The sequence below is a fragment of the Trichoplusia ni genome (assembly GCF_003590095.1).
Source record: "Trichoplusia ni isolate ovarian cell line Hi5 chromosome 14 unlocalized genomic scaffold, tn1 tig00003940_group13, whole genome shotgun sequence".
In the NCBI taxonomy this organism is placed as follows: Eukaryota; Metazoa; Arthropoda; class Insecta; order Lepidoptera; family Noctuidae; genus Trichoplusia; species Trichoplusia ni.
In genome coordinates this window covers 1-21714 of record NW_020799730.1, presented here as the reverse complement: position 1 = coordinate 21714, position 21714 = coordinate 1, and the positions used below count along the sequence as shown (strand labels likewise).

The 21714-nt window shown below is 36.4% G+C and overlaps 4 protein-coding genes across 4 annotated transcripts; 1 reads left to right on the top strand and 3 right to left on the bottom strand.

Moving 5' to 3' along the window:
* Window positions 1-238: 238 nt before the first annotated feature.
* Window positions 239-2356, top strand: LOC113506413 (ubiquinol-cytochrome-c reductase complex assembly factor 1). The gene is made up of 5 exons (XM_026889264.1): window positions 239-389; window positions 510-680; window positions 878-1156; window positions 1467-1661; window positions 2205-2356. Exons 1-5 carry the CDS (start codon window positions 363-365, stop codon window positions 2283-2285), a joined length of 753 nt encoding a protein of 250 aa, XP_026745065.1. The 5' UTR covers window positions 239-362; the 3' UTR covers window positions 2286-2356.
* On the bottom strand, window positions 2344-7069 carry LOC113506410 (sphingomyelin phosphodiesterase 1-like). Its single transcript, XM_026889261.1, has 10 exons — window positions 6952-7069; window positions 6729-6874; window positions 5432-5593; window positions 5166-5324; window positions 4375-4755; window positions 4104-4279; window positions 3665-3859; window positions 3330-3500; window positions 2984-3158; window positions 2344-2745 (listed from the first exon to the last, which is right to left on the bottom strand). The coding sequence occupies exons 1-10, from the start codon at window positions 7016-7018 to the stop codon at window positions 2407-2409; spliced, it is 1971 nt and encodes a 656-aa protein (XP_026745062.1). The 5' UTR covers window positions 7019-7069; the 3' UTR covers window positions 2344-2406.
* Window positions 7070-9086: 2017 nt separating this feature from the next.
* On the bottom strand, window positions 9087-16206 carry LOC113506411 (sphingomyelin phosphodiesterase 1-like). Its single transcript, XM_026889262.1, has 10 exons — window positions 15499-16206; window positions 15273-15418; window positions 13592-13753; window positions 13243-13401; window positions 12533-12913; window positions 12117-12292; window positions 11524-11718; window positions 10804-10974; window positions 9946-10120; window positions 9087-9500 (listed from the first exon to the last, which is right to left on the bottom strand). Exons 1-10 carry the CDS (start codon window positions 15563-15565, stop codon window positions 9162-9164), a joined length of 1971 nt encoding a protein of 656 aa, XP_026745063.1. The 5' UTR covers window positions 15566-16206; the 3' UTR covers window positions 9087-9161.
* Window positions 16207-16550: 344 nt separating this feature from the next.
* LOC113506414 (60S ribosomal export protein NMD3-like) lies at window positions 16551-21553 on the bottom strand. Its single transcript, XM_026889265.1, has 4 exons — window positions 21438-21553; window positions 20714-20869; window positions 17357-17539; window positions 16551-16780 (listed from the first exon to the last, which is right to left on the bottom strand). The coding sequence occupies exons 3-4, from the start codon at window positions 17395-17397 to the stop codon at window positions 16594-16596; spliced, it is 228 nt and encodes a 75-aa protein (XP_026745066.1). The 5' UTR covers window positions 17398-17539; window positions 20714-20869; window positions 21438-21553; the 3' UTR covers window positions 16551-16593.
* Window positions 21554-21714: the final 161 nt, after the last annotated feature.

Genomic DNA, 21714 nt, shown 5'->3' with positions numbered 1-21714 from the left:
GTCGCGGGCAACAGCTAGTAAGCCTATTAACAACAAATTGACACACATCATCATCATTAATTAGACCGCATCAGTCTACATCTGGACACCCTGCTCAGCTTTAGCCTCTCTAAGCCTGGCCCGGTGTCTTATAAATAATTATATTAATATATAGAACTTATTTAATACTGCATAGTTGTATGTATATTCTTTCACAAAATTCATAGACTAAAGATTTTTGTAGTAGAATTGACAGAGTTGACATTTCACCACATCTGACTGTGACATTAGCATCTCATGGATACCCCATCCATGAGTCCAGAAAACGATGTCATAACATGATGATTTTTGTCGATATTGGGTTATTATAATTTTATTTCAAAATGTTCCGATCACGCGCTATATCTCGTGTAGGTATCATTGAATTTCAAATGTTTAAAAAAGAAAATGACCACTTGCTTTTAAACATTTGAGCTGCTATTTCATTTTTAAAATAATTTATTTGTCTCACCTGTAATTTATATTTGCAGCTTTTGTGTCACCATCATCGGGTTACTAATAAAGCGAACTATGTAAGGCCATGTGTAAATAATATATGTATTAACAAAGATCAAACAAGAAAGCTGAATACAGTAGCTGTTGAGGATAGCTATGTTAAAAAGTTCATGAACGCTATTGGATGGATGGACCAATCTAGGACCGTGAGTTATTTTTGTTTTAAATGGTTATCCAGGAGACGGTATTACTGCATTACTCATTTGGAATATAATTATTGTTTATCACTGATCCAATGTTTTCTGGAAGTATTGTTCTGATTTTTAACTTAAATCTTTAATCATACACAGTATTTTTAAATATATAAGTAAATAACATTGGTTATATTTAAATTATTTTTCAGCGTTTAAAACTAACAGGATATTTTCTGTATGAATCAATACCTGAAAAAGTGGCATATGCCGATTGGTTTGAGAGCTTGGAACTACCTGACACATTTGCCTCCTGGTTCATAATCACGGAGCTACATGTCTGGATGTTAATGGTCCGATACATGGCTGAAGATGTAACAATCCCTGTCAGTGAAAAGAAAAAGTATATAAAAGGAGATGGGCACTTTGTTAGGAACTGCATTATTGAAGCTCTGTGGGCTGATGTGGCTAATAAAATAAAGTTGTTGGAGGTAAATATATGAACATAATAATCTAAGTATACCATGCTAGTACAGAACATTGTCAACATTGTGTTTTTTATTTAGAATACACTTTAAGGTACTATAATACTTTAATAAAACTATATCTCAAATTGTTTAGTGTTTTGAAAGATGTGAAGAGGCATTTATTTATAATGATTGCTTAGGAAGCATAATTATGAACAGCTGCACCAAATACTGACACTCTTTTTAGCTTTCCTTTAACTTGTAAATGAAATAAAAGAATGTTCCTTAATTATCTTGTTAGTTACTTTATTTCATATATATTGACTTATTACAGGGTGCCAATCCAGCAATAGCCAGGAAGCAAGTCTCAGAGCTCTCAGAACAGTTCCAAGCAGCTCTGGTAGCTTATGATGAAGGCCTTGATGATGACAAAGTGCTAGCTGCTGCCATCTGGAGGAGATTCTACTTTATGTCTCAAGATGTGAAAGCAGAAAATGTTGAGAGGATTGTTAAATACATAAGACATCAGGTACATTCATTTGGAATATAAGTTTTTAGGTAGATTTAGTAATTGAGTCAACCAATACTCCAAGCTATTTTTTAGTATAGAAGGTGATTTTGAGTCTGCCGAAGTTGGGTCCCCATAGTCTAAGGAGAGAGTAGTTATCTAGTAAGAGAGTAAAGTATTCCTGAATTTAAGCCCATCAGATTAATCTACCATACCATTCCCCTTCCGGGTCATCTTATTATGGATTCTGATAAGAGTCATTAATTTATGAGATCATTAATTTATGGATTCTGATAAGAGCCATTTAGTACCCAAAATTTAATAAATTAATTTTATGTATAAAAGCATACTACTGATACTGGTTAAAAAGGTCCCCTTTAGTCCAAAGGCATTAATGGAAGTTGATAGAATGAGGTTTTTGGTTCTCTGCTTGAGGGTTGTTGTAATAAATATGTAAAAATTAATGTTTATTTGTATAAACAGGAAATGGTAGTTGTCGAGGTTTGCAATATAGTTCCAATTATTATATTTTTCTGATTCCACGCTTATAATTTTCCATTTCAGGTGTCCCAGTTGGACAGGATCCCAAGTGGTGATTTGGCGTGGAAACCTAACATAAACTGGTTAAGTATATTGGAGCCATAAAGTAAAATTTTGTAGAAAGTTAGATTAAGGTACTGTTGTTTCATAAATAAATCAAATCGTGTTGATAATTATATATTTTATCATTTCTATGTTATAATCACGTTTTTATTATAATAAAATTTTACTTAGAGGAGAAAAATATGTTGCGTAATTCGTCACATTTTTGTCGCTCCCACAATACGGTTACTACTGTTTTACAAAGGTTATCGATTTTGCACCAATCGTTACAATACGGCCAACGAGTGTCGCTCACTTTCGAAAAGAATGCAGAGTACATATCCAATAATTCCTTATTTGTGGTCACCATTTTATGGACTAGATTATCCATGGACTTTGCGGATAGATCGGTTAGTCCGAACGTGTTTTTCATGTCGTAGAGTTGGAACCAATGTGGTGGACGGTGTGGAGTGAGGTTGGCTTCTGTTAAATTGTATACGTAATTGATGATGCTTTCGGGTGCCTGTAAGTATAAAATTAGTTAACATTTTAGTATACCTTACTTATCTATTGTTGTGTAAGATTAGAAAAAGAAAGCGTCTTAAAATTGGTAGTGCTACAGTCGCGCCGCTGTGTTGCGTTAGCTGGGCACTACTAGTTTGAATACAATTTGAAAACGCTGCAGTGACAACACGTATGTCTTCTGTGGGGCCGCCAATAATTGTAAAATGTCCGCAATACTGCCAAAATTGTGTACTTACGTATGTAGCTCCATTGAAGTCGATAATTTTGTAGTTAAGATTGTAGTTTGTGTAACTTGTAACGCTGCCACTGCCCCATGCTACGTTTATTGGCGTATCGTCAGGACTGTAGAATATTTTGAACTCATCCGAATGCGTGTGGCCGTTGAATTCAGCCGCAATTGTTGATGAGAACCTACAAGTGATTAGTAAAAGTTTTAAGCATGTACGAGTATTAACCAAAATCGATTTACCAGAATCGTGGTCTAATATAAAGAAGTCAATGAGTTTCAGGCGTCGATGCTTTCTTATTTTTGCACCCAATTCAAGTCTATTTTATTATGTCCAAAAAAGAGGAATAAGTTACCTATTCACAATCCTGTTGTACTCTCGTGTCCATGTTTTAGTGAGGTCGTGCACGCCAGGCGGGATGTGAGCCAAGATGTGAACCTTCTCACCGGCTAACTCCGCTTTGTGTAGCTCTGATATCAACCAGTCCAAATGTGTTTTGGCGTCCAATGGATCGTATACTAGCCACCTGAAGAGTTAATTATTAGTATAAGTAAGTAATGTATGTAATGTGTAATGCATGCTATCTAACACCTCAAAAATAATAATTAATTGTATTACTGTTTGAGCTGGTTGGTTACGGATGTTATGCGTACCAATCCTCCTCCCATTTACTTCAGAAAAGGCACTCACCAATTAGACTTGTAAGCAACATTGTTGTTCAAAGTGATAACTCTTAGTCCTGGTCGGATAAGCATTGAGAATTCTCCGCGTTCGCGTAGAGTCACTTTTGCGTCTTCGTTCAAATACGAACCCCATTTTTCAGCTAGTTCGTCATACAGCCAAGTTGTATTTATTAAATCGCCTTTTACGGATGCTGGTGCAAATCTAAAAATGATATGACTCGTTATTGGTTATGTTTGCTGTTCAGGGCCTGTTGAGAAGGTTTTTTCCCGCATGCTAATGCTGATTGATTCGCTCAAATGTATTGAACAGGTAAGTCAGTCACGACACGTTTCAAAACAAAATTGCAGTCTTATAAATTTGTGGGGGCCGTGAATACAGTGCTATGCAACACATTCCAGGTTCTCAGAATGAGTTCTTGCTATATGTAAAAATAATTTTAACTTACTGGTTGGTTGGTTGAGATTCATGGTTTCCAATTACCGGTAGAACTAACACGTCCTCTCCGAAACTTGTCCTTATTTTCTGTAGTAAACGACGGTTCATGTCCTTGATTAAGTCGTATGTGGTCTCCCATACGCCGTGGTCGATTGTGTCTCCAATGTAATAGACTACATCGATGTTCTGCAAGATAGAGGCAAATAATTATTAAACCGGAGTGATCATCTTCTATTCCACAGTGCCGTAAAAGGCTCACTCGGTGGTAACTGGTAATATACCTTATGTGATTCTGTAATCTCATCAATAACGTTATCAACTGCCCAAATCGGTGTATCGCATTTCCTGTAGTCGCCCCAATAACCGGCCGGAGCATCATTCCTGTTAGTTAAGTATCTTGTTTGCGTAGACTTCTTCAGCTCACGTATCATAGGCGCCATACTCAGATCCAGCATAACTTTTCCGTTATCATTCACAATAGTTTCTTTGATTACTGACTCATCTATGTTTGTTCTGTACTCAAAGTGTTTGGCAGCAGTTTGTCCCTTTCGACAGCACACTGGTTCATCGCAGTTGGCAACACCAAACGCTTCGTAAAGCGGGTCGATATGAGCGTCGGCAATAATTGCTACCCTGTATGGTTCTATGTCAGCGGCGGGAATCTGGTAAAAATGTATTAAGGTATAGTCAATTGTAGCAGGTTATTATTATTTTTAGTTTTTTTTTTATCAATTCCCCTTTGAAGAGTTTATTCCTTGTGTTGCGGGGGTTGTACACAAATATGCAAGTCACATGCATAAAGCACCCAGAATCAGGATTGAGGACAAGCATTCGTGGATTTCAAAATGCTTGTTCTCCGCGCTTTGAACCCGCGACACGTCGCGCTCAGTGGGTTTGGCGTGGTGACCTCAAGCAATCGGCTATCCATAAAATGACTTTACTGATTTTGGCTAGTGTCCAATTCCAAGACACCAGCCTGCAGCTGCAGGGAACATACAGATACAACAGACAAATGCTCTCTCTGTTCCTGTACTCTCATACCCCGATTGAACGGCAATCCGCCACTACTTACATTATCAAGCTCTGTTTTTTCGGGTAATTCCACTTGCCATTCGAATCGTGGATCATCTACAGCGCAGAAGTTCGGGTCTCCAACTTTTTGCAAAACGAGTCCACAAAACGTTCTAGGTGTAGCTTCAGGCGTTGTTCTTATTATATGGGTTATTATGGGCTAAAACAACATTGACATAATATAAATATATTCGTTACAAGATGAGTGTATGATTTTTTCTTGAAAATAACGAACGAGCATTATACAATATTTAATTCAGTACTTACGATATTTAACGGTACAATTCCAGCGCAAACGTGGTATGTTTCAATATTTAAAGAACTGCAAAGATTTACAACAACATCTGAGATTTCTTCATCCGTTTTCCCATTTTTGACATCTTCGAACACAACAGCAAACGCACTTCGGCATATTAAGCAATCCAAACTCTAAAAAGAGAAGTGAGTGTTTAAAAACGTGGGAACTATTAGGATTTATATTATAACTGTACCGACCAAGAAAAAATGCAGAATATCAATTATATCCTAACAAAAATCTAATAATTAATTAATTATTAGGCTTTTCTGGGTGCTTCCGGGATTCAAATTAGATTCAAATGTGTTAATATCTACAGTTAGTTCTAAAGTTCATTTTTGCTCTGTATGAAGTATTCATGGATCATAATTCGTGTAATTTTTAGTCAGTTATTATCAAAGTAAATTATCAATTAATTCCTTTGATTACCAAGGAATTAATAGATACATATATTATTTGAAGTCCGTTGTTTTTATCGCTATATTTACCATGAGTTGGATAACAAACATTTTTTATTGCGATAAATGAAGTCGATGATAATTACTTATGGAGATCTTAACCATTATTAAAATTGATATTATATGTCATACAAGTTTTATATTTTGTATGTTGCGAAATTAGGCGGCGAAATTCTGATATAAGCCTTTGAAATTTTTAGATTTAAACCTTAAGCAATAAGGTCTGTTTTTCATTGATATTCAATGGTTAATCCCAGTTACGTCGCGGAATTTTATTATAATGGGAATAATACGTACGAAAGTAGGCTGTTGTAATTTTTGTAATACTGAGTTATGAGTACATATATAGCCCACTGTGTCCCACTGCTGGGCAAAGGCCTCCCCAAATCCTTCTATATTATGAGTATAATAGAAGAGTAATATATAGGTGATGACTAGGCATTTATTCATTTTGTTCAGCGCAAATTCGTGGCGTCATGAAGTGCCATTCCGGAACTACTACATTTATCAACTTTAGACTATCCTTTTAAAGAAAAGTCAGAAATACCTAACTAAATATTATTTTTCATGGATATGACGACATTTTTTTTCTGATGGATAGATTATCTGTATCTCATAGTCATAAAATGTCATCTCACACAGTTTCTATTTCATCTATTAACCTAGAATCTTACACAACACGCCTTGCGAAGTTTCTAGCTTCTAAAAATCTTTCTGAATCAGATCACAACAACTCGTAAACGGAATCAAAATTACAAAGTTTTAAGTAGTTCGATAAATAGTCCTGATAGGAATAAAAAATACTTCTTACCGCTCTGCTTTCGGGCGCATTTTCAAGCGATTCAGTAGTCAAATGTTCCGGCCTATAAAGTAATTCAATAATATCCTGTAGTTTATCGTTTTCTGTGGGACTTAGGTCGTTTCTCGCGTATCTCCTGAACAAATCTTCTACTTCATCTAAAACACAACACAGAATTTGTAACACTTTCCTGGAACTGTAATTGTATTCTAATAATTACGTGGAATTTATTTACCCGAAGATATTAGTTCTGAAGCGAAAGTCGTAGCTAACAACGTTGCTACGATTATTAACACCCTCATCTTGCTTGCTTGATTGTACAACAATGACTGATAAATAAGTGTATATTTATTCCATCTTTATATAGATTAACCCGATATCAGCTATGCGAGGCGATCGAAATACTTGTACATTTTTTTTTAGTTTCAATTACAGATGCGGGTACTACGCGTACTAGATAAACCTATTTATCTCTATCACAACACTTGAGATGAAGGTTTGATCAAACTGTTTCAAGTTTCCGAATGATCTCGTTTTTTTTTTATTGTTTGTCTACAACTAGCTCGACTTAGGCCCGGATGATCATCACACAGTTTTGAGTGTAACGCACGCTTTGCCCACTTGCTAAAATGCATTAGTAAATTGGTTTTGTATAATTTATCGTCAATAGATAACTCACCATCGATCATTTTATCTAAGATGACAGCTTATTACGTTGTACGTAATCTTCGATCTGTAATTGTACAATTTTCGAAGGCAATCAGTTTCTATCTCAGACTATTGGCAGATAAGCGAAGTAATGCAGCTTGAAAATTCATGTTAGATGTAGCATAAACGTCTAGTTACTGTTTGGGCTTCTTGAACCCAGACATCCCCTTGGACTTCTTGAGATTCACTTTTTTTATAAGGTTAAAACCTAAAAATATTTAAGCAACGCTTGTTTACACGGATGTGAACTACTTTCCCCATAAAATACGTAATTATATAATTATAACAGCCTGTAAAGTCTGAGCATTACTCGGTCGTCACTGCGAATGGGCGATTTCGTAGACTCGGAAATTTGGGGTTCCTTACGTTGATTTCCCTTTCTCAGTTAGTCAGTACTTTTTGTGAAAAATACAGAAAGTACCATATAACTCTCACAAAGACGCATTGGGATTTAATCGGTACCTTGTGCTTACAAATCCATATAATTCCGTTTTTGTGCTTAAAAACATTTTTTGCTCATATTTTCACTTGCTCACTTTTAAAACAACGGTGAAGCTTTTTAAAGTGGATGGGAAGTTTATCTACCTACAATTGACCCCAAGATGGCGTTGAAGTCAATATTGTCAGTTAACCTGTAGCATAATTATAACTTGGAGACTTGTAAAAATCGCGTAATCCCTCATTATAATATTTTTTTATGGGTTAACCGTATAAGAAAAATAGAAAGAGAGATAACAGATCCAAAAATTCAAATAAAAAAGTATTCTATTGATAATATAGACAGACAGTTAATTTCATCGATTATAATCGTTGTATTGAGGCATTCATGAACAGGTGACTAATTATGTGTAGGTACGTATTAAGTACACGATCAAGATCTACATATATAGATTAATTAACCCTATCTCTATTTGTCACGTTTTATTGCCAGTCAGTCAAACAATTGTGACTCATTCAAATGTGATAATTATATAAAGCGAAAGTGTCTTTAAAATTATTATTTTATCATGAAACAACTTGTCCAATGACATTATTAATTAATAAAAAAATGTTTTTGGTAAGGCGGGGGCATCTTCATGGACTCGCACTCCCTCGGGGGAGGAGAATACGTAGTGTCACTCTTACTGAATAAATCTAAATCGAAGTGCTACGTCATCCGAGATTTTGTGTCGGTGTATGGCAATGTGTTGCAATCCTTCAGACACCCGCATCCTGAAGACATACCTGACAAATCGTATTATTTGGTTTTGATGATATTGGAACACTTTGCCTTATTACTTACTATCACAAAGCTGCATTTCTCATTGTAATATTCTGTCGATACATGGTTACTTTAACCCTTTCTGAAAGTAAAAAATAACATTGTATGAATATAGAGATACACTCTGTTAGGAATTAATATTGAAGCACTGTGGGCTTATGCATTAATAAAAAAGAATACAAGTATTCTTAATTTGTTTTTAAATATTTGTAAGCAAGTTTAAATATTAGCAAAAAGTAAACATACATGATTTCGGTTGCAATGCTTATTTATTCAGGCGTTTTGTACACCATCTCGGTCCCAATCTGAAGGATCCTTAATTCAACACGTAATATCCAAATAGGTAGGTCGTGATGATAAAAAAATCGAGTAATGTACTGTTTTTTCATAAATAAATCAAATTCTTTTTATAATTAGATCTTTTATTAGGTTGCGTTTTAATACTATATAATAAAAAAAAATATGGCACTTAAGTTCTAATTCGATGAATAGAATATGTCACGTAATTCTTCACATTTTTGTCGCTCCCACAATACGGTTACGACAATTTTACAAAGGTTATCGAGTTTGCACCAATCGTTGCAAGTTGGCCAACGAGTGTCGCTCACTTTCGAGAAAAACGCAGCATACATATCTAAATATTCCTTGTTTGTGGTCACCATTTTATGGACTAGGTTGTCCATTGACTTGGCGGATAGATCGGTTAGTCCGAACGTGTTCTTCATGTCGTAGAGTTGGAACCAATGTGGCGGACGGTGTGGAGTGAGGTTTGCTTCTGTGAGATTATATACGTAATTCGCGATGCTTTCGGGTGCCTGCAAATTATATTTTTAAATCCAGTATGTAAATATTTCATGAAATATGGATAAGGGCACACTATCTTGTTAAATAAGGATTATAGTTTTCTAGGCTCAAAATTGAGCTTGAAATCGAACGAGATTTTTGACATGAAAAGCTTTATCAATTAAATGCGGACTTGAAAAAACAAAATAGCTATAACGTCTTACTACTTTTTCATACTAGAGTCATACAGGCGTTTATGCGTTCGATTAAATGCAGAGGAAACGCTTGGACAACGCGACGTACGGGCCTCGATATTTGACGTCTACGAGATCAACCGCTCATAGTGGGACTTAGTAGTATGAAGACTACACCGATTAATTGAAACCCGACCGGAGCCCATTTATAGAGCTGAGAAATTTTGTGAAGAAACTTATCTCTCGACAGTTAAATACCAGAATGTTCTTTTTTAATACTTACGTAGGTGGCGCCATTGAAGTCAACAATTTTGTAGTTGAGATTGTAGTTTGTGTAGCTCGTAGCACTACCACCGCCCCATGCTACGTTTATCGGCCTATCGTCAGGGCTGTAGAATATTTTAAACTCGTCCGAATGCGTGTGGCCGTTGAATTCAGCAGCAATTGTTGATGAAAACCTTTAAGCAATAAAACATATTTAGTTTATTACTGTGTATTTTGCATGTATGTAGTATTGTTACGTGGACGGCAATTCTAAGGTTGGTGATTTTGTTTTTTCTAAAATGAAAAACAACTCTCGCAGTAAGGATCTTAATTGGTTGTTGGTGGTTTGATGCAAAGACGCCCATGTACTCCCCGTGTACGGTCAATATTCTCTGGAGGTATTTTTACGCAAGGCGCGTCGCACGCAGTAATCAATGTGGTGTCTAATAACATCCAGGTATTTGGACAGTTAATGTTATATTCAATTTATTGCAAAACTAGCTGTTGCCCGCGACTTCGTCCACGTGGTTAGAAGATCTTGAACCGTTTTCGCAGCGCATGCAACGGAAGCCCTCAAAGAGGAATAATTTTCCCCGTTTTCTCCACATTTTCCGTTGTATCTTCGCTCCTATTCGTCGCAGCGTGATGTTATTTGAGATCCTATAGCCTTCCTTGATAAATGGTCTATTCTACACAAAAATATTTTTTCAATTCGAACCAATAGTTCCTGAGGTTAGCGCGTTCAAACAAACAAACTTCAGCTTTATATATTAGTATAGATGAAGTAGTCTCTTAGATAATAATTTCAATGTTTTCTGATCTTCCTCAAAGCATATTTGTTGTTGTTGCTATTAATTAACTATGTTGACCTGTTTACCTGTTCACAATCCTGTTGTATTCTCGTGTCCATGTCTTAGTGAGGTCGTGCACGCCGGGCGGGATGTGAGCCAGGATGTGAACCTTCTCACCGGCTAACTCCGCTTTGTGTAGCTCTGATATCAACCAGTCCAAATGTTTTTTGGCGTCCACTGGATCATATACAACCCACCTGTAAAATAATTCAATATTAAGCTATCTAAAATCCTGTCAAGTGAATGCCTCAGCGATTCGAAACATACAAAAAGGAAAATAAAAATATTGAAATAAAATATTGAACTTACTTTTGGTTGATATTTAAAATTCGTACTGTATTCGAATTTATGAAACATTAATTTTGGGTGCAAAGATTTAGAAATTGTTATTCATTCGTTAATCAGTGGACGGCGATAGGCTGAGATGATGATGATGATTCATTCGTGTCCGAATATTTAATAGGCAAGTCTATTTTTCCGTCTTCGGTCTTCGACGTGTCGGGCGCTTTTAAAACAATGACGACAGAAAACGGTTCAGTGGCGACATTACAAGTCGGTAGTGGCGCCACTGTGCTTCGAGAAAATCTATGACAATTTTTTGTGATGCAATAGTGGCGCCCCTGCTACACTTCTGTACCTACTTTCTACCGTGACTTCAATCAAAATGATTGTGATAAGAGCAATATTTTACAACTGATTATCGTACCTATATCGATTATGCACTAACTTATGAAAATAATTCTCACCAGTTATATTTGTAAGCAACATTGTTGTTCAAAGTGATAACTCTTAGTCCTGGTCGGATAAGCATGGAGAATTCTCCGCGTTCGCGTAGAGTCACTTTTGCGTCTTCAGTTAAATAGAATCCCCATTTTTCAGCAAGCTCGTCATATAGCCAAGTTGTGTTTATGTATGCGCCTGTTACAGATGCCGGTGCAAATCTGAAAGTATTAATAATAAGTTATATTTTTTTAATGATTCGTATATTAGAAAATCCCGGTCGTAATTTTAATACTGCTTTTGATTACAGAGTATACATACTTCTACATGTAAACAAGAAAAGCTTTTGTAGAAAAACCAATTCCATTTTTTTAAGAACTCTTGTTTTTTATAAGTTGATTACAATTTTGGACGCTAAGGCCAGTTTTATCCAGATACGGATAGTAAGTAGGTGTATCCAAATAATAAACACGACGGAGTTAACTTGAAGTAGTGGTTTAAATTTTATTCTATTGAAGTCGGATCTGATATGCATACCATTTAGGTTTTCCGGTTTCGATATCTTTATCGATAAAATGTATTGCAATGTCCCAGAAAAACATTTATAATTTCAACTTACTGGTTTGTAGGTTGAGATTCATGATTACCGATGACTGGCAAAACTTTTACGTCGTCTCCGAAGCTTTTTCTTATTTTTTCAATTAAATGACGGTTCATCTCACTGATTAACTCGTAGGATGTCTCCCACACGCCGTGGTCGATTGTGTCACCAATGTAATATACTACATCGATATTCTGCAATAAATTAATAAATTATTTTCTAGATGGTGAATTATTATTTACTTTTCTGAATAATAAACCCAGTTTATCGGTCCAAGGATTTCTGATTCCGTTGATGCATTCTTGTCGTATAAGAGCTATGTGACGTCATTGTTTAAAAAAGCAACTTTCCAAACACGCGCTTTGCGGGAGTGATACATAATAAGCTTCCTATATTTAGTATTCATCAACTTGTATACTATTAACTAAACGTACCTTGTGTGTATCTGCAATAGTCTCAATAACGTTGTCAACAGCCCAAATTGGCGAGTCACAGCTTCTGTAATCTCCCCAGAAACCGGCTGGTGCCGAGTCCCTATTAGTTAAGAATCTCGTTCGCGTTGACTTCTTTAGCTCACGTATCTTTGGCGCCATACTCAGATCCAGCATAACTTGCCCGTTATCATTGACAATTGTTTCTTTGATTACTGATTCATCTATATTGGTTCTGTACTCGAAATGTTTGGCAGCAGTTTGTCCCTTTCGGCAACATGTCGGTTCATCGCAATCGCCAACACCGAACGCTTCGTATAGCGGGTCGAGGTGCGTATCTGTGATGACCACAGCCTTATACGGCTTAGCTTCAGCGGAAGGGACCTGCGAAAAGCAACATGTTATTGTTTCTGCGTAACAAAAACAAATATAAAAGAGACATGAAAGTAACGTATGTAACAGAAAGAATAGCGGAACGGATGAGAACAAATGCTACGAGTATAAAGATCTGATATGGCTAGGTAATTAAATATTTAATTTTATCTGTTTTATTGAGGGGTAAAAAAATTCAATATTTTGAAAACCAATCTTAAATCTCTACTTTCTTATAATTTATTTTTTGTACAGCAGTGTATTTCGATCTAAATTAAGCAAAAAAGGTTTTCTGGAATCAATTATCATTTAAAGGCATTTTCACCAAACCCGGTACTCACGTTGGTTACTGTAGTTTTCTCCGGTATTTCCACTTGCCATTCGAATCTTGGGTCTTCTATAACGCAGATGTTTGGGTTTCCCACGGTTTGCAGAACTAGTCCACAAAACGATCTCGGCGTTGCTTCTGGAGTTGTTCTTATTATGTGAGTAATTATGGGCTAAACAAAAATCATTATTGTTTAATTTCATTCGCTGATTAAGAACTAAATATAAAGAAACTATTAAAAAACGATAAAATATAGGCGTAACTTTGTTTTAGTAGATATAATATGGACCGCGTGGCCAATCGGCGAACATATGGGTAGGTAAGTGTATCTTTCAATTCCAAAAATAGAAATAGGTACTTACTATATTTAGAGGTACAATTCCTGAACAAACATTATACGTTTCAATATTTAATGATGTGCAAAGGCTTATGACAGCTTCTGAGATCTCTTCGTCGGTCTTCCCATTTTTGACATCTTCAAATACTACAGCAAATGCACTTCGGCAAATTAAACAATCCAAGGACTGAAATGAAACGATTTCCTTGGATTAGTACTTGCTCACTACACATATTCGACATATTATGATGTAATGGGCAAAGTCAAATTTTAGTCCAGATATCAAGCGTTTATTATCAGAAATGAAATAAGCGTTATGTATTTTAAACCGTGTACCAGGTGGTTTCGATTTCGGCGGGACGTCACCGCTTTTTATCAAAAATACATGTAGGTAGGTTACATGTCTAAACTAGGGAAGATAATAAGGAAAGATCTCTTAGGGAAGAAAATCACACATTAATTACTGCAGGACCTAGGTACTATAGTTACCCTAATTGAAATGTTTGCAGAACTATAAGAAGTATGTATGTTTTATGACGTTGCAGCGTTGGTATCAAAACATCAGTTTAATTGTTGTGTAGGAAAGAGTAGCATGAAAATACCGTATCAATCCGATTATTGTGTAATTAGCTATATTTTTTTTTGTATATGGCTAATTAAATTATTTATCGATAAGTAATCCAAGGAATTAAGGAATTACTCGTACTAGATATAGCATTACTTTGCAAGAACCGAGCTTATCACTTAAGCGCAATAAAAATTCTTTTGCGAGAACTGATATTGTTGGCTTCTGGTGGGTTACCCCCTCAAACTTTGAATACAATTGACCTCAGGCACTTTAAATATCATGTTCCCTTTATAAATGTATGCTGTTTTTTATACATTTAATCTTGTTTAATTGGAATGGCAGCGTGTTGTGTTTACTAGTTTTCAGCACCGTTTCTCCTTTACAGCTAGAGCAGTTACAAAGCGGTGAAGGGCAGGCAAATCAGGGTGCTGTCCAATGTCGACTTTAGACTTTCGAAAAGTGCCGAACGTATTTTTTATTTCATGACTTTGAAACAGTCATGTTGCTGGGCGGGGAATGACCATTGTACAATTTCGCAGCTGGTGTTATCGTACTAGTTATTGTCTATTATCGATGTATCCTATTAATTATTGGAAAAGAGTCTAGTTTCAGCTTTCGCAAAAAGGGATATATCTGCATTAGTCCTAACTTCTTCTAAATAACAAAAATTGTAATAGTGGGCCATATATCTAGCCATGATTGAAATCACTGTAAACCGAGATCCGCCGTCAAATGAAAGGGTTTTACGTCGTTGGCATCGTCAATAACGATTCTGGTCAGGAAGTTGTACAGAGGGAAAATATGTCTGAATAATGACCAAGGACAAGACAGGTCAGGACGGTTTGGACAGGACGACTAAAGCAATCCTAAACCAAAATGATTTTTTTTTATTTCAAGATGGTATTTTTCAAGCAATTTGGAAACGTTAATTTAAGTCGGCATGACTGTAGTTTCGCTTGTCCTTAATAAATAGAAAAAGAGGAGAACTAATGATAAACTACACAGATGAAATTTAATATAAAAATGTTAACTGCTTTGTTGTTAAGTTTACATCTGGGATACACGTATAGGACAAACAGAATTAGAAATACTGGCACAAGGAACCCATAATAATTATGCATAAAAAGAAAGCTCTCACCGCTCTACTTTCGCGTGCATTTTCCAGTGATTCGGTCGAAAAATGTTCCGGTCTATAAAGTATTTCAATAATATCCTGGAGTTTTTCATTTTCTATCAGACTTAATTCGTTTCTTGCGTGTCTCCTGAATAAATCTTCTATGCCATCTAGAACACAACACAATTCAATGCTCAGTGCTCCATGTATCTGTAGAGTTTGACTAATAAATTAACCAGCAATTATTTACCCGAGGATATCAGCTCTGAAGCAACAGTCGTGGCCAACAAGGCTACTGCGATTGTGAGCACCCTCATCTTGTCCGCCGTATCGTATAACAATGACCACTAATTAAGTATTTACTCCATCTTTATATAGATTAACTGATATCAGGTGTGAGGCGATCGGAATTCTCGTGTTTTCGTTAGTTTCAATTACAGATGCGGGTTTTACACGGACTAGATTACCAGATAACCCTATTTATTGACGTATATCATCACTTCACTAGACGTTGGTTTGATCAACTCGCTTTGATTTAGACACTCCACACAACTCTAAAATGATTAGCAATCTGAACTTAGCACCGGCTGAACATCACACATAATTTGAGTGTATCACACGTACCGCCCACTTACTTCCTAAATGCACTGTATTTGTTTGTATAGGTATCTAAATTATCGGCAATAGATTAAGTTTATCCGCCATCGATCATTTTGAACTGAGAATGACAGTTTAAGTAGGTTGTCTGGTTGTATGTAATCTTTAATCTTGTACTTTGAAGGTAAAAAGGATTCTGACCTGGGCTTTTGACAGATAGGTGAGACAATGCACTATGAATATTAATGCCCAACATTGCGCACAGGTCATCGTCTTTCAAGGGGGTCTTCTACATCGTGTATCTAGGTTGCAGTGATATATACTTTTTTAGGTACAGTTTTAGCAAGACCCCGTTATATTATCATATGAAAATGTTTCCATTATTCGATTGCACTTTTGTCTTGGAATTAAAAACTTAACTTGCAACTTCATTTCGTAGATATTCCTTCCTTATATAAAACATATTACACTAACGTTCACATATCTACTAGGTTACTAAGTTGGACTGTGGATATTTTGTCACTTCTCAGACACAAGTGTTACTTCTGATGGTGAAATTCACACGTGCAAACATTTTATGTTTGATAAAATTCATATTTATTCGTAAAATCATTCTTATTATCTAATCTAGCAATCCGGTACTCTCCCCCGAAACGTCAAACCTCATGTTTACCACTTGACCTTTAGTGTAAAAGAAACATCAAATATTGTTAATAATTTTATATTAACTTCAACATAAAAAACATATTTAGACTTCGGTCATGTCCACGTCTTCGATGACCAAGTCGTCCAACATCTCAGCCAATGTGATGCGAGGTAGCGACGGGTCGATCTCATCCGTGTCGACTGGTATTTTCTGTTCATCCTTGAATATATTCACGTTTTGCCTGAAAGCTGGGTCCTCTTCTAAGTCATCCAAGAAATCGTTGTAGTCCCTGAAAAAACGTTTTGCATTAATTTACTTGAACGAAACATATACAAATGGGCGCCTAATGCAATTTATCTTAGCCGATTGCATTTCTGACAGAGAAATATTGCATGTTTTTGCTGACGTATTGATCACAAATTACACAATCAATCAGTAAGGTTTATCATTCAAGTACATATTTATTAATCCTCACATTTTTGTTTACTATTAAATTACGAAATATCACAAGATGGCCATGTATGTCAAGGGCCCTTATGATAAATGTTATTTATTTAAATATTTACTTTAGTACTCGAGTTTATAAAACAACATTTCTCTCGATTTATTACTTAAAACTTCTTCACATAATATTTCTCTTTGTTTTTTTGATAAATAATAAGGAATCTGACCGATTACTAAGGTTTTAGCTTGTTCGTGTGTTAATTACTATAAGGGCCGATTTTTCAATCGCTAGAAATCTGACGAATATGTTTGACAGCTTTTGAGTAGAAAATATGTCAGACGGCCATATTTATTTCTCAGATAAAAGTTAACTGATGATTGAAAAATCGGCCCTAAAAGAAATGCCAGATTTGATACTTACTCATTTGTAGAGCTAAGGCCTTCATGCAGCTCTTCGGCCATATGTTTCAGTTTCCAGGCACGCGCACGACGTCTAGCCGACTTCTCGCCGTAGAACTTCTTGACCAGAAACACGTCTGGAACTAAACTGGGGTCCAGTTTGTCGAAGTTCGAATCGTTAACGTTGGAATCGCCGATGTTGTAACTGAAATTGAATCATTTTGTCAACATATTTTTTGTACATATCAGGTACGACAGGTATTGAAATAGACACGCAAAGTATTTAGGGATGTTATTCCGGGATACAACTTAGTAGACTACAAAAAAATAAGTACATTACTTTCATTTGGAAAGAGTCTTGAACTTTTCTGCATGTGTAAACTTACAAATGGAGGTAGATTTTTCTAGGTATGCATTTACCGTCATATTTCAACAACTTAAACAAAACATTGTCTTATAATATAGTCAAACCATCGTTTGGATCACTTCCTTCATAGGTGAAAACTATATAAAAGTCTGTTCGTGTTTTTTTTATTACTTGCATTTTCTAGAAACACAGACGTTACGAGTACTTTGTTTTATAATAGTATGCAGAGATACAGACAAAGATATATTAAAAGATTATAATATCGTTACCATAAAGGAATGTTATTCTTTATTTTTTTAAGGTATGTCGAAATTCAATATCTGTGATTAAATCAAATCTGTCCTTATTAACTTATCAGAATTTGATTGTCAAAAGACGCGTCTCGACGGTAAAAAAAGCAAAATAAAAACACAATGTTAAGGAAAATTAACAAACAACTTTCTGAACATAATTGCAGACAAGGTTATTACAACTATCTCGTTGTTTAATTGGGTTTAGAATCATTCGCATTTAGCGCAAATATAAGTATATTATTTTGTCTTTTTCAATGCGTATCGAAGGATACCTGCATTTTTAAGTTATGACGAAATTTAATAGCAACTGTTGAATCAAATCAGCTGTTATCTATAAATCCTATCAGAATGCGATCAACCCAATGTAAAATAAATTAAAAGCATTTGATTTTTTAACAATTATTAATATTAATCCCTACTAATATTATAAATGCGAAAGTAACTCTGTCTGTCTGTCTGTTACGCTTTCACGTCAAACCACTGAACTGATTTTAACGAAATTTGATATAGATAGAGTTGACCTTGAAAAAGAACATAGGATAGGAGTTTTTATCCCGGACTTTTGAAGAGTTCTCTTGGAAACGCGATATAACCGACCTCGCGGGCGAAAGCTAGTAATTTGATGATGATGTCCTCCTAGACGTTTCCGTCGACAGCGACACCCTGGCATATACTGGCAGCTTGGTTTCGATCATGTGCTCGTATATGACTTGCGAAACCAAACTTGGTCTTGAACACGCGGTCACAAGTAGCGCAGTAGAGTTGTCCTTGCGCATTGTAGGTGTTATTGTAGGAGGGCTTGGGACGGGATTTTCGGAGCTCGCGTTTGGCGTCTAAGTTTTCAAGACGCCGCTGTTCAAAGTTTGTATGCTCTGATGAACAGCTCTTCGCCACTCTGGTCTTTGTGTAGCTAGCTGCTCCCAAGAGGTTGGTGACAGGCCCACTGATTTAAGATTGCGCTTCAGTACGTCTCTGTATCGTAATACTGCCCTCCAGACTGACGTTTGCCGGTACTAATCTCGGAGTAAAATAAGTTTTTGGGTAATCTGGAGGACTCCATACGGACAACGTGACCGCACCAGCGCAATTGTCCCTTTATTAAGGTAACCCTCTATACCCGATATGTTTGATCGACGGAGAACTCGTGTTGGAAACTCGATCTTGCCAGCGTATGCGAGAATAGCTCGGAGACATTTTAGATGGAAGATATCGAGGCGTTTAATGTCACCTTTGTATAGACACCAGGTCTCCGAGGCATATAAAAGCAAAGGTAGTACAATAGCTTTGTATACAGCTAGCTTAGTGCCTAATTTGAGATCATGGGATTTCCAAACACGTTGGTTAAGCCACCAAATGCTGCTGCGGCCTTAGCGATCCTTGCAGATATTTCAGACTCGAGACGATTGTCACTTCGTACGAGGCTACCCAGGTACCGAAATGTTCCTACCTCCTCTAAAGGATTGCCTCTGAGGTAAACAGGCGTGTCGTCTGCAGATGTTTTCCTTGCAGGCTGTTTCAGTATCTGGGTCTTCGATGCGCTGATTACCAAACCGAATTTACGACACGATTCGTCTAGATAGGTCGAGACATTCCTGGAGATCGGATAGACTGCCAGCCATAAGGCAGACATCATCGGCATATTGTATCTCCGCAACAGGGACAGTAGATATCCGGCGTTTTGCTCGGAAGCGCGACAGATCGAAGACGCTTTTATCCATGCGGACATTGAGGGTGATCTTATCCCCACACTTAGCAATGGCATCACTCATTACCGCAGAAAAGTAAATGGCAAAGAGTGTCGGGGCCATGACACAGCTTGTTTGACGCCGCTAGTGACCGGAAATCGTTCCGTGAAGTTGTCCTCATGGCGTACGCTAGCAAACATGCCTTCGTGGACTGGCGTATCAAGTTAACAAATTTTGGTGGACATCCCCGTTTTTCAAGAACAATCCAAGAGTGGATCTGGGAACCCGGTCAAAAGCTTTTTCTAGGTCCACAAAGCACAAGTAGAGGTCACGATGCTGTTCGAGGAATTTTTCTTGAAGCTGTTTAAGTACGAATATGGCATCAACTGTGCCTCTATTTGGTCGAAAACCCGCACTGGCTTTCTGGTAGGAAGCTCTCAGCAAGCTTGACTAGACGGCTATTGATGACATGAGCCAGTATCTTGCCAGCCGCAGATAGTAAGGCGATACCAAGGCGATACCTAAGCTAGTAATTTATAAAGTAACCGAGGATTTAAAATCAAAATGAGACACGTAACAGGATAGGAAGGACTTGGCGGTACAAACTCAATTCCTTTTCGCGACGGGCCCCTGTCAGAAATACTCAGGGATATAAGGCAAAGAGGGAAGGCAACCACCCGGTTGGCAAAGATTTTACGATGATACGATGCTTTTCTCATCGTAAGACAAAAATAATCATACGATAGTTCAACGTGATTGGAATATCCTTTATTCTTATCGCCAACGCTATCTCTATCTTTAGATATCATCCCGCAATTAACCGTATTTGTGCGATGCTATTTTGATTTGGTTAAAAAATTAAACCCTAAACTTATTAGATATGTAAATACTGAAACGTATGGAAGCAGGGGTGAAGTTTCACAAGATTATTGCGTAAAGGAAAAGAGAATTTTTTCCTTTTTCCTTTACGCAATAAAAGAAGAAATAGGTTTTTATTAAAAAAGCGCCAGATGGCCGTTATTAAGATGACTTACCCCAGAACTGTATACCAGGTTTCAGAATATGACCCAAATGTGTCCTAGTGTGAACTGGACTGACATCCAAGCCGAGCTCACTGGCTTTGACAACCCACACGTCTGCCACCACATGCTTACTGGAACCATGCCTTGGCCAGGGAATGCTTTCTTTTCCTAAAAAAAATAAGTCCTTAATAACATACCCAAATACTATTAGATCCTTACTGTGACACTACAAACCAAAAATAAGAAAATAATCCAAAAATCCTATTTAAATCTAGAAGTACTTTTCAGTACCTCATAGAGATGTTAAATCTGATTAATTATTTGCATAATGATTTTCTTTTTCTTAAATTAAAACTCATTCAGAAAGACTAAGTTAAATAATCGTCACCCATTTTGAATTAATTGATACATGCACGATGTGCAAAATAGTGTTATCTTCAACTTGCGCCGATTATCGATTATCATCATTTAAAAAGAGCATTGATCAGCAATTCTACCGATATGTTTCACATAAAATATTACAGGCTTACTGTGTGATTGTATTATTTATTTTATATTTTATCGTCTTGTACTAAGTCTCTCCATTTTTTGTTGACGTAATTCAACAGGGATCTCATTTCTCATTTTTAGGAGTCCACTTGTCCTCTTTCTAAACATATTTTTTTATATATCATAGCTCTAGTCCCTTTATTATTAAAAAAAAGAATGTGAATACTACACAGTATAATATACTTACATGCTCTTTGAGTATATCAATGTCCATTACAATGTACTCAACCAACTGCTTTGGGTTACATATTGGTGTAAATGGATTCCTCCAATAAACGGTAGATGACAAATCACACACTGAAACAAATTTATTACGGTAATTACAATTTTCAATTAAATTACGTACATAATCATACCAAATTGATACTTTAAGCGGTGGCTATCAACCAAAGTTATAATCTGTCACCGACTGTGAACAGAGAGTTTAAGCAATTTACTGTATTTTCTTTCATATTCACTTTATT